Raw genomic sequence first — 13,058 nt, 5'->3', positions numbered from 1 at the left:
CACGACTGGGGAGGCTGTGTGCCCTCCAAGTGGCTTAGCTGTGTGTAGCAGTGTGTAACGTGTGCAGCGCGTATCAACCAGGTGTTACGCAGCACATGTACGTAATGCATCAGAGCTACTGTGTGACAGCTGAAGGAATCGTCTCAAATTGGGGGAATGAAAGGTGTGAGCCAAGGTCTACCTATAGCCTTAGGAGAGCATGGGGTCTTTTATAGCCTAAAGAAAATACTAATAGTGGATACACTCTTACTACTTGGTGGAGTGGTCCACAGTAATAAGTACACTAACATCCAAAATATATTTTTCCATTCCATGACAGCAAATGCATGCACATCTTTTTTGTACCGTGATTCTCTAATAACATCAAATAAAGTCAGCTGAGAGGACTTTCTTTGAAGTGAAGGCAATACAGTTCATTCAGATTATGCTTCTACCTGGTTGTAACTGTTTAAAAGCAGAAACACTTTAATATTTGTTGCAGAATGCTGCTTACGCAAACAGATTGCGTGTTAACCCACAAAATGGGCAATGCCATATCTTTGGCCACGAGGTAGCTATTTCAGGTGTTTAGCCTAAAGCAGCATCTGAATAGGAATAAACCTTTGTTCTGGACTGTGAAAGCAATGAATTCTTACTGCTGGATGTATAGGTGAGTGTTGGAATAGATTCTGCTGCTTTGCACTGAGCGACACTGTGCAGATAATCTTTCTGTGTAGGGTCACGTCCCTTCTCCTAATTTGGCCGAAGGCAAACATGTAAGCTATATAACCCTGGCTAATCAGCATGACCGCTGCCTTTATTTCTAGTCCTAAGAGATGCTCACCTTTTCCTAGGCTGTTATTAGAATGAGAGCTTCCTTTGCAGAAACTTTTTTTCTTGTTTGCCCTGTACTTCCTGTTTCTCTCTTCCTGATTATTTTCTGTCCTCCTTCTTTTGTCTGTCCTGTCAATAAATTAGCCTGTTCTTTACCTAAAAATCATATTAAAAAAAAAAACTTAAGTGGAATGGTGATGATATTTGAATAGTGGGGAATATAGATGTGGAAATAGTTAGCGTCTCCAGTGGAGCCTTGGCAATACAAAGATTTCAGACTTTGAGCCAACAGAAAGCGGTCAATGTTGAAACTAAAATTTATGTGAACAAATAATATGTGAGAAAAGAGAAGCTGCATCTGTTGCAGTGAAGAGATGGGAGAAACCACAGCAAAAGGAGTTACACCTGTTTATGTGTGGGGAGCAGTTTAGGATCATCACTACTTTTTAATGTTCCTGAATTGTAAAATCTGTAGCAACTACTATGTAATGGTGTAGTCTGGCTCTCATTTGAATTAGTAGACCCAATCTGTTTGTTTATGATTAGTATGTTTCTATTGTAACTTTACTTGAACCATTTCCTAGATGGAAAGATGGTGCTTAGATTTTCTGCCCTAAATACAGTATTCTGATATCCTGTAGAGGTGCAGTCATGAGAGAAGACTCCATTGTAGACAGAGAATAGATTTTTTTCACTCTTGTGCAAGAAGGGAAATTGACTGAAAAGACTGTTCAGCATGTGTACTGTAATTTTACAGTATATATCTGCTATCACATTTCTAAAAGTAGTTTTTCTTGCAACCATGAGGTTTTACCCTTGGTAATTTGTAATCTCTCAGAATTGGGGTCCTAGTCACCTTTTGATGTGCAGTGTGTTCATTTTTAGAAAGCTACCAGTGTCAAGTGTTTAAACTTAAACTTTGTTTGTAAATCATTGTATTCTAAAGATTTTTTTTCTTTTCCCCCCCGGGGAACTGATTTGAGGGCAATACTGAGTTGAGATTTGGTGTATTGTGTGTGCTAGTAAGTTTAAAGTCATGCTTACAGGAGGCACTTAAAATATTTTATGCTTCATTTGAATTGACCTGTAGAATCTGGCTGGCAAGGTAAATTTGAGCGTGAAGCTCGCTATATGGCTTTTGAAATTTGGGAGTAGCATTTTGAGTTACTGTTTTCTGTAGTCAGACAAACTTTAAAATGCCTTCTAATACTGAGATGTTTCCTTCTGCCAATTTGTCCTGTTCAGAGAGCGTTCTATGAAGATAGTTGCACTGACCTTCAAAGCAATTGGTTTATGAAAGTAACTGATCCTTGTAACTCAAAGTTTGAAACTGGTACACTGTTCTCTTTAGCATTTGTAGCTCTGTATTGTAATTTATTTAAGTTTAAATTTTAAAATATTGTAATAACTTAGTTAACTTCCAATCTTGCAGCTTATCAATGGAAATACAGACAGTGTTGTTATGCATACAGCAGCTCAAGAATCCCCCATTTCCTGCTGTTGCTTAAGTGGAGATCTTAAATTTGCAGCTTTTGGACAGGAGAGTGGAACAATAAAGGTATTAAATCCTGAATTTGATTTTTAAAATAGTAGGAAAACAACCTTATTGGTGCTTTTTCTTTTTAAAGAAATGTCATTTGATTGACTTTGTACAATAATATTCTTCAACATAGTACATTAAAGTTTTTACATTTGTGAGTGATGCCTAAATGACAATAATTTAAAGCTAATGCTAATAATGTAGCTCTGAATTTCATTTTACCAAGGACTAAGCTAATATGAATTTTTGGTTGTTCCAATCCATTGACCAAGAATCATGTATTTACAATCTCGTGTTATTTCAAAAAGAATTTGCATGTTCTTTTCTTCCTTTTCCTCAAGTATGTAAAATAAATGTAATTATTGCATTCTTCATTGTAAAGGTATTACAGTTGTTGGATGGGAAAGTTCTGAAGTCCCAGGAGGCCTACAGGACATCTGTGCAGCATTGTCGATTTACCTCTGACTGTCAGACTCTCATTTCAAGTGCTCATGATTCAGTTATACAGGTTTGGAAGATATTTAAAAAGATTATGTTGTAACTTACTCTATAATTTATTTAAAAATATCTTATATACTATAGGTAATGTGAACTCAGTAAATGACTACTGTATTCTGTATTGCTCCATCTTGGGCCAAGGGACTGTAGAAACTGTAGCCTCTATTTATACCTTATGTGATAATGAATGTTACACAATTTCTGTTTCTAATGCTGTGGATTACAGAAAGGCACCAACTATTTTAAGACAGAGGAAAGGAACGTTAATTTTCAAACCAGATAACTCAACAGTTCTGAGTGCATAAGTGAGGGGTTTGGGATGTGACCCAGCACTGTCTCTATATGGTAGGTCTGTCAGTGGGCTTGCTTACACTGTCTGAAGGAATGAGGTAAAAAGACCTGTCTCTAAGCGGGCTGGTGTGTCTACCTAGTCCAGTACAGTGCTGAATACAGATACTAGCTAGAAGTAGAATGGCTGCACTAATGTAGTCTCAAATTAATAAGCTCTGCCTCTCAGCAAGGTAGATTGGCTCCAGAGAAGCATTCTGGTGTGTCTATATTAGCATTTTAGCTCACCTCAGGGATGCACTTTTGAAGTGGACGTCTTGATCGTTTATGCTTACTGTGCTTTAGTTTGCACTGCAGCGCCGTTGCAGGCATGCTGACAGGATTCCTAAACTAGAGCACATGCTCCAGCTACTAATAAGCATTCAGTCCACACAACAAAAGTTGAGCTGGTTTGAAGTAAAACCTCCAAAACATGTGTGGGTGCTGGTCCTCAGCACTGTTTTGCGCACCAAATCTGTTCCAACTTCAGTGTTGTACCTACTTGCTGATATAAGTGTAACCTATGCTGCATCTCACGTTGGTGTTTGTTTCACTCTAACTCTGCATTGAACTCGTGGATCTGAAGCTAGCTTGAGTGCCATCACTGTGGTCAATTAAGCAGTACAGACAGCTCACCAGTTTATGAGCTTTTGGATCCATCTTTCAGGTCCACCGTGGGTAGCTTTTCTTCTGGGTCCTCAGCTCCCTCTAGTGGACAGTGCCTCAGTTAAGCCTCCAGATTGTCATCTGAATACCTCTGCTTTCTGTTCTTTCTTTGATGCAGAAAACCTATTAATTTGAAAACTCTTAAATCATTGTCGTTTAAATTGATGCTCAATAGCTTCTGTAAAATAAAATGACATGTCTTCAGTTTTCAGTGAATAGTTGAATTAAAAATAGAAGTATCATTTTGTTATGAAAATGCGAACCAAAATGGCATTTCATTAAAAATATGCTTTAAAAATATAAAATACAGTTAATTTAAGTATGGAAAATATGAGGTCTACCAGATGATGGAAGTCTATTTGTTGCAATAATCAAAGGTTTAAAACCCAAAACTTCTGGGGTGTCTAGAAAATTATTGGTTTGCTGCTTCTTTTTAAATTAGCAGTGAATTTTAAGCATCAAATTCACTTTGAAGGTCAGATTATGTGTGTATTATAAGGAACTCTCTCATAGGTTGACTATTAAATACTATGGCATTCTCAATCTTCAGCGTCTCTGCTATGGCTATCTTCAATATCTAACCTTTTAATTAGTTGTCACCTCCATAAGAACGTTTTATTATTCCTGTGACTTAAAAATCAATCAGTTAGTTCATTCTTCTTAACTTATGTTTGCCATTAAAATTTTTTTTTTTTAAAAGTATTCCATCTTTATGATTAGGTATGGAATTGGCAGTTGAACGAATGTATATTTCTAAGAGGGCACAAGGAAGCAATCAAGGATTTTAGACTTCTGGAAGATTCAAAACTTCTTTCTTGGTCATTTGATGGAACCGTTAAGGTAAATAAAAGGCTGTGAACTGACAAATTGCATAAAATACATTTTACTGTCCCTTCTAACATTTGATATTTCTTGCACTTCATGTTGACTCACTTTTTATTGGATTGATCCTAAAGTGTAAGCTGACTTTTAAGTCACAATTTTGCATTTTCTATTTCTAGTAAGATTTACATTCTTGTTGTATTTTAACTATGCCAGTAAGTATAGCAAGATGTTGGCCATGTTAGAACCGTGTAGCTGAGCTTTGTCTCCTATATTGTGTAAGAGGCAGGTTTTTTAACCCATTTACAGTGTTACAAAAGTAACCTGTTTTTCCTATATATTTGGTAGGTTTGGAATATCACTACTGGAAACATAGAAAAAGATTTTGCTTGCCATGGAGGTGCTGTTCTTTCCTGTGCTGTTTCACCTGATGGTAGTAAATTTTCATCTACCTCTGCTGACAAAACTGCAAAGGTCGGTTACTTTCTGTATAAATATAAAAATGGTGCCTTATTTGTGCTGAAATGTGTGCTATATTTTTTTATTATGAGGTAATTATTATTTAAGTTCTCCTGTTGTATTTCTAGTGTTAAATTTCCTGTATCTGTGAACACGTTTCTAAAGCCATTAGTCATTCACAATTGATCTTGGATATAACTTGAGGCTGTCCTGGTGACTTCTGTACAAATAAAATGCATGTTTAATGCACAAGTTTGTACAGAACACTTTTTTTAGTTCTCCGTATTGAGTTGTTAATAGCCTAACATTCTTAATTTGGAAACCTAAGTTAAGAAAAATTTCTGGAACTTCCAGTGAAAGTGCTGTCCATAGTTTCTGGTAATCCTGTTCAGAAGCAAGGTGCAAAAAGAAGTGAACTGTGTAATATTTTGGGGCTGCCCCATTAGAATTTTAAAATATAGCTTTAAATTGATTGATGAATCCTTTTTCTATTAGCAGCTTTAAACTTTATTGTAAATGAATCCGTTTCATTACAGAGTATATTCCAAAGAAAAAAATACACTCGCAGTTGGTTCAGTAATTTGTAGCAAATGCGTTCTTGTGTGATTCAGATAGTAAAAACAGACTACAGTATAATACATACATAAATGCACACACATATATGCATATATACAAAAAGTCTCGTACTTTTGAATACTAATGCCTTTTTAGAAAGCAGTCATCATTGTTCTTGAACTTTTGTTTTTCACTCTTCTGTAATGTTTTCCATTTAGATATGGAGCTTTGAAAGTTCATCTGTTCTTCATGAGCTGAAAGGTCATGAAGCCTGTGTGCGGTGCTGTATTTTCTCTCCTAATAACAAATTATTGGCCACTGGAGATGACAAAGGAGAAATAAGGGTACTGCTTTAACCTTGCTGTTTATTTTATAATTCAACTGATAGTCAGTTCACAGTTAGAAGAGTTCTCACAGTTTGTGTTCTGCCTGTCTGATTCGTTAGCATTGTGGTGAACATCAGGGAGTTGAAAATAGCAAAGTTTGCCACATGAGACAGTAGTTTGTAACCATATTGATAGATTTATGTTCCATGAATGCTCAGGAACTGATTCACATGATTTACTAATAATTCTACTGTGAATTGCATGTGTGATTAAATCCTCCATATATGATACATTTCTAAGAGAAGAATTAATTTTTTGGATTATTCTGTCACTTCAAGTAGAATGCTTATTTACAAGGCTTTTTTTTTCTCTAATATAGAAAAATAAATTTCAGCTTTCCTTACTGGAGATTTTTTTCCCCATTAAGTTTACTTATATACATAATCTTCTCTCTCTTTTAGATTTGGGATATTTTAACAGGTACATTACTTCACTTCTGCTCCCCGGTTACGGTAGATGAAGAAGAACCAACACATGGTGGCTGGGTAACAGACGTCTCCTTTTCTCCTGACAGTGAAATGCTTGTGTCATCTGGAGGCTATCTTAAGGTAAGCCTTGAAATAATAAAATATCTTAACATACCTAATTAAATGGCAATACTCTGATAATTCTAAAGGAAAATGCAGACTAATTCAAAGAAAAAAAAACTGAAACATTTTACTTCACACAAAGCTGCTCAGTTTTCATGACTGTCTAGCAGTTTTCACTCCTTTTCTTTCCAAATATGAAAGCCCCCTGAAAAGGTCTCTTAAGAATTCAGACTTCAGGCTTGCAGTTTGTTTTTGAACTCCATATATTCCATTTTTATTAGCTTCAGATTTCTATTAGCAATGTCCTTCATCAATATCTTTAATATTAAAAGATCCCAGTATTTTTTTGTCTTCCTTAACAATCACACAATTTCAGCAGCAATTGTGTTCTTTATAATGAGCAGAAAAATGCTCTATGTCAGGCTTTTTTTTTTTTTTTTTAAAGATACAGAGTTTTAAATTTTTTCATAAATAGAAATTCAGAAGGAATTGCAAGTGACAGTTTTCTGCCTGGAAAGACATTCTGTAAGTAATCTTTGGAAGAGGGCATGTTGAAACTGAGGAAATCAGCCTTGTCATCAGTCTTTCATAGGTTCAGACGTCTACTGGGCATATGATTTTCTGGGAAGGGGAAGAGGTGGTCTGTCTTTCAGTCTGTGAATTGGTTCTTCATAATTGTAAATTTCTTATGATGTTGTGGGTTGGTTGGTTTGTTTGTTTTGTTTTGTTTTGTTGTTTTTTTTTTCCCCCCCCTCATGCGATGGCTAATACCTGTTAGTAGAAACTGTGTGTGTATGTGAAATGACAGGTTGTGGAGTTCTCATCTCCTGAGTGCTGGAGGCTGGTTGATGGTCAGTGTTTAGCTGTTGGACATGCTGCCAGACTAATTCTTCGAAGTCAGTTAGTAACCATTTAACAAAGACCGTTGAATTTTCTAATTTAGCATTGAAAACATCTTCTGACGTTCATTTCATATTAAAGAACAAGACATGCATCGTGTTTCTAGCTTCATTCCCATTTTGTCTTGTGGTTACACAGTATGGTGTTGTGATGCTTCTTAGAGTCATAGAATGGTTTAGGACATTACGGACTTCTGGAACTCATCTAGTCCAGCCCCTTGCTAGAAGCAGTTTGCAGAGTTAGGTGAAGTTGCTTAGGGCCTGGCCCCATCAAGTTTTGGCCCCCACTCCAACAGGGGTGCCTCTGGGCCCTGAGAGGAGAGTCTGACTCTGTCATCTGTAACCCTCTTTTTGGTAGCTGAAGACAGCACTTAGCAGCCTTCTCTTTAGGCTAAACACATTCAGTGCTCTGTCTGTCTTCTATGAGACCTGTTCTAGGTGTCCAGCCATCTCAGTGACCATGTGCTGGGCTTGCTCCAGTTTGTCAGTGTCTTTCTTGTACTAGTGTGGGGCTCAACACACAGTGACTGAACTGCTGACTACTACTTTTTGAATCCAGCAGCCACCCCAGTTTGTTACCTACCTTGTATTCCACCCATCCAGTCTCTATCTCTCCAGTTTGACTATAGGGACACTATGGGAGACCATGCTGAAGGCTTAGCTAAAGTCAAGGGTAATCACATCCACTGCTTTTGTCATGCGGTTTGCAGAGCCACCATTATTGTCAGTAGAAGTCAATTGGGTGGTTCAGCATGATTTACCTTTGGTGAATCTGTGCTAGTTGTTCGTGATCACCTTCTTGTCCTTCACGTGAGTTGAAATGGCTTCCAGAAAACTTGTTGCATAATAATCACAGACACTGGAGTGAAGATTACTGGCCTGTAGTTCCCAGCATATTCTTTGCCCTTTGTGAAAATAGGTATGGCATTTGCCTTTTTCCAGTCATTGGGACCAGATTCAATCACCACGTCTTCTCAAAGTGTTGTATTTCTACTTTTCTTTCAAGATCTACAGATGGACGTGTATGATGTGCATGAAAGCGCGCACACACGCATGCACCCCTTTTGTAGGGAGATACTAGTCGGTGAAAGTCTAAAACATTTCAGAAGTTTGGACCTCTAGAAACTGGACTGAGTTGGATTGTAGAGTTACATGGAAGACAGCTTTAAACAAATGAGTCATCTTATTCATAGATGAGGTGCATCCAGCTATGTACTGTTGAATTTGCTGTGTGAGTGGTACCCACTGGCCCAGCACCTGATCGTTTATCCACCAAAAAAGGTTCAGGAGCTAATTAAGATCCTCCTTCCCCCCTTCCCACCCTGGGTGTCCATCAAATAACAGACACTTTAGGAAAGGTGTTTTTAATCAGAACATTATAGCTGTGTAGTTGCAAATTTGTGTTATGCACACAATTATGATGATACATATTTCATGGGATGAGTAAGCTAAAAAGTAGTAATACCACCTGCTTTTATACATGATCAAAGCTGAAGGTAATTTGTTTCGCTGTTTTGCTACTGCACTCAGATGTTGCAAGAATAGAGGGTAGACTTCTTATTGGAACAATCAAGTAACAGCTTTGTGCTGGGTTGCATTTGGTTCAGTTTTGCATTGGTCTACGTTTTTTCTGAGAAATGTGAAATTTCAGTCTACAGTCATGGACTAAACTGATGGTCGAAGGTTTCTCTGTATCTTTGTTATTAGTGCTTACTGTATATTCTAAAAAAAAAAAAAATTCTAGTCTCACTGGAAAAAAGTCTGTCCTACTAACAAAACTGCAAATGGTTTCAACTGTGTACATCACTGATCCTCTTAGGAGTCCAGCTATTTTTTTCAAATCCAGCTATAGTTTCAATTATATTGTCTGGCAATGTGTTTCATGTATTCATTTGGTTATATAAAAATACATAATTTTTTGCATTTTGGACGTGTTACAGTTTACGTCTGATCTCATTTTGTGATGGGGTAAGGGGCAGTACCTGAATTTATTATTTTGTATGCTTTCCTGAAATTGAACAGCTTCTGTCTTTTTGAAGTTTGTTTTCATCTGAAAGTCTTATATCTCTAGTAACTGGTCCTAAACATTTTCTACTTAAGATTGCTTGTATTTTTATTTTTAATTCTACCTCTTTGGGGAAAGCAGTCAACTGGGTTTGTCATGCTAAGCCTGTTTATAGAATTTATTCTAAGCTTCTTTCAGCTAATTGAAAGTGTGTTGTTATTTTTTTATAGTGGTGGAATGTAACTACTGGAGAATCCTTACAAACCTTCTACACAAATGGAACGAACCTCAAGTCGATACATGTGTCCCCTAATTTCGAAGTGTACGTGACTGTTGATAATCTTGGCATTCTGTATGTATTACAGAAGTTGTGATTAACGCGCTGAACGCTGCAAAGATAATTCATTTTTTTGAGCTGGAAACAAAATTCTGCTAAATGTTTGTCTGACACTCATTAAGCTGTGAATTATATTTCATTGTTGAATTCATGATGCTTTCATGTATATTTATGTACATTTATGCATGTTTTTTCAAATGAACTAGGATTTAATCTTGTTTTTAATAAGCATTGTTATAATCCTTAAGTCTTGATTTGCATCTTAAGTATGTTGCTTACAATTTTGTAAAGAAATGATATTAAGATTTATTCATATTAGTTGAAATTAATATTAATAGCAGTAAAGAAATAATAAGGATATAATACTTTGAAATTATATTTTTTGCTAAGGCTGATGGGTAAATGCTCTCTAGCCAGGCTGATGGCTAAATGCTCTCTAGCCATGAACACAAGTGTGTAAGGTACAAAAAAAATTTTTTTTTACTGTGATGCAAGGATTTTCATTTAGTACAGAATGGAAAGAATCAGGAACATCAGGTTAATTTGAAAAATGAAACTAGCTGTCTTGGTGCTTGACGTTCAAAGCAAATCAAGTAGCTGTTCAGTTTACAGCAGCAGTGCTTCCCGCTTGTGGTAAGAACGTTCATGCTTCTAACGCTGTGGAGATAAAGTGCGTTGTAACACATATGAGCTATTCTTATTACGGGGAACATCTTGAGTCTTGTTTTCTCAAGGCAAGATCTGAAAGGATGTAGCAATTGAAGTGGAAGAGATTGTGCCACGTTTCCAATCAAAGGATGGTAATCAGCTAAGCTGAGAATGGAAATAGTTTAAAAGCTATATATTGAAAAACATAAGAAGGTGTGAATTTTTGTTATTTTTCCTTTTGGAATTTACATTCAGTTTATACTATGGAGACATGTTATTGTCATCAGCTTTGTTTACATGGGATTCTATGCACAGGGATCTCTTGCCTGGTAATATGTGATATTCTGTTTGGTTTTTTTGTTTTTCAGGGGTTTTTTTACAATATATTTATAGATTCAATAGAAGGTTGAAATTTTGACTTTTTGTACTAATTATACTTGACATATCTTTTGTGAATAATTAGATAACGATTTTTCTTAGGTACCTAGTAAGTCTTGTTCTAGCAAATTGCCTGTCAACTGCTATAAGCAACTGCACAAGCATTAATATCATGGGTTTCATGTTTTTGTAGTTTGCAGTAGAACACTCCAAGTACTTGATTGTAAAAAGCACATTAGCAAGTGTCTCAACTGATATCGAATAATTAAATTCTCACTTTGAGTGAAGATTTAATATGCATTCTTAGTATTCCTCTGTTTTTGACAATCACCAGTTTTTCCTCTTTTTTAACTTGAAATTCCACGATTTCTAAGGTGCTATTGAATACGGGTTGGTATAATCAAAGTACTGCTGGCAGAAACATAAAGAGAAGAAATTCAATAGAAAAAACATGATGTTTTATATTCTAAAGATGTACAGCATTCAATAAAGATAATCCAGGCAATATTGGCCAAAGTTGTAAATGAATTTGAGTTATTGAGTGCTTTTTTTTACAGGGTAGAAGGGAGGGGGGAGTGCTGCCTCTTTTATTGTCTTTTATTGTGGTTTTATTCTCAATCTAAACATAATGCTGCTTTACAAACTACACCAAAAATACTTTCACGGGTAAGCAACAGTATTAAATATGAGGATGGAGGAAAAAAGTGAACAAAGGGAAACTGAAGTCTTGGAACATGTCCTGCTGTGTTCAGGACAGAGTTGCTTCAACTGCCTAGTTTGTGCAGACCTCATCAGTACCCGCCCTGAATAGGTGGAGATTCAAGGAGCTGGAAGCTCCTCTCGGCCAGTGGCCCTTGATTGCATAGGCTGTGCTGTCCTTACTGCACAGGACCGCGTTGGTCTGAACGTACACACCCAACTAGGTAAAAAGACATAGGATAAACATTTCGCGTGAGGAACCGGGGCAGAAAACTGTCTTTTGTGACACCACTAATGAAACTCTGCTGATAGGAAAAACTGATCACGGTTTAATGAAGAAAATGACCTGTGAACGAGTGGAGTTCATAGACTACTTCAATTTTGAAGCGAGTAGGAAGCAAGTAGCACAGAAGCTTGAAGAACTGTGAGATAAATAGTGCATTCTTGAATTATTCTGCAAGAATGACAACACAGCACCATTATACTTGTTGCTGGAACTGAGGGAGCTGTGCTTCATAGAAGGTGGTGTTAATGGAGTCAGGATGGTTGCGTTCATGTGCAAATGTATGGAGTTGGCTGTAAGTCTTTGTAGCTGAGGTGGAAGAAGAGAAACAGTGATGAGAAAGTCTGGAGAGCCAAAGAATAGATAAGATTCGCAGAAAGAGGATGACAAAATTTAACTGAAAAATTGACAAAATAGGGGCCAACCAAGACAGTAACTTCTTTAATTTAAAAGAAGGTTAAGCAGTTTACTGCAATAAAAAATAAAGTCCTGCTGTATCATTAGATTTAGCTGTTCTCTTTGGTGTTAGATGTATTTTAAAGGAAACAAAAGAAAGTTTGGCCAGAAGCAATTTTTGTGTAGATTGAACATTACTGCTTCCATTATCTCTTGTAATGCCAAATCAAATTGAGTCAGTCTGCATTCAAATTTAACTAATGAGCGTTGCCAATTTTATCTAGTTCTTTAACTGAAATTATAATATGCTTTTGTGTAAACAATTTTTAGGTACACTTCCCATTAACAATGCCTATCAGTTTCTGTAGAAGTTTTGAGTCTCTTCACTTTGGCAATTAGACCTACAGCTCCTTCACAAATCTCTTTTCTCTTTCCTTTATTAACAAGGAATTGTACCCACGTGCAATACAGCTGCTGAAGAGGATGCCTTATATTGCCTTAAATTGTACCATTCCTTTTAACTACAGTCTTCCCCTTCCCACTCTCTTACCTCACACAGTTGTCTGAAATGGAACTGTGTGGTTGTTGCCTGAGGTTTTTCCATGTAAAGGTTTACAGATCTCTTGTAGTGCTGCAGTGTGTGGGTCCAGCTGCACCTGGTAACCTGTTGCCAGTAGAGGAGCATCCTCCACCCCAAAATTATTCTGCCTCCCCTAAAAAATGATGCAGTTAAACTCCCTATAACAGAATACTGTGCAAATTGCTGATTTTTTTCCCCTCAGTTTTTTGTTTAGTGAAGTCTCTGTATGGGACCCAG

The 13,058-nt window shown here is 36.7% G+C and overlaps 1 protein-coding gene across 5 annotated transcripts in view; it reads left to right on the top strand.

Annotated features, from left to right (window-relative positions):
* APAF1 (apoptotic peptidase activating factor 1) overlaps nt 1–11,367 on the top strand; it is a 39,014-nt gene extending 27,647 nt beyond the window's left edge. For 3 of the 5 annotated variants that reach the window (XM_082308198.1, XM_082308200.1, XM_082308199.1), the window contains exons 21-27: nt 2,246–2,371; nt 2,736–2,861; nt 4,565–4,684; nt 5,015–5,140; nt 5,899–6,024; nt 6,468–6,614; nt 9,731–11,366. In XM_082308198.1, coding sequence (XP_082164324.1) covers nt 2,246–2,371; nt 2,736–2,861; nt 4,565–4,684; nt 5,015–5,140; nt 5,899–6,024; nt 6,468–6,614; nt 9,731–9,874 — 915 coding nt within the window. In that variant the 3' untranslated portion in view covers nt 9,875–11,366. Of the gene's footprint in view, nt 1–2,245; nt 2,372–2,735; nt 2,862–4,564; nt 4,685–5,014; nt 5,141–5,898; nt 6,025–6,467; nt 6,615–9,730 lie in introns of all 5 variants that reach the window. The other 2 variants (XM_082308202.1, XM_082308201.1) reach the window with 1 other exon arrangement.
* Nucleotides 11,368–13,058: the final 1,691 nt, after the last annotated feature.

The sequence above is a fragment of the Platalea leucorodia genome (assembly GCF_965183815.1).
Source record: "Platalea leucorodia genome assembly, chromosome: 4".
In the NCBI taxonomy this organism is placed as follows: Eukaryota; Metazoa; Chordata; class Aves; order Pelecaniformes; family Threskiornithidae; genus Platalea; species Platalea leucorodia.
This window is presented reverse-complemented; position numbering and strand designations above follow the sequence as displayed.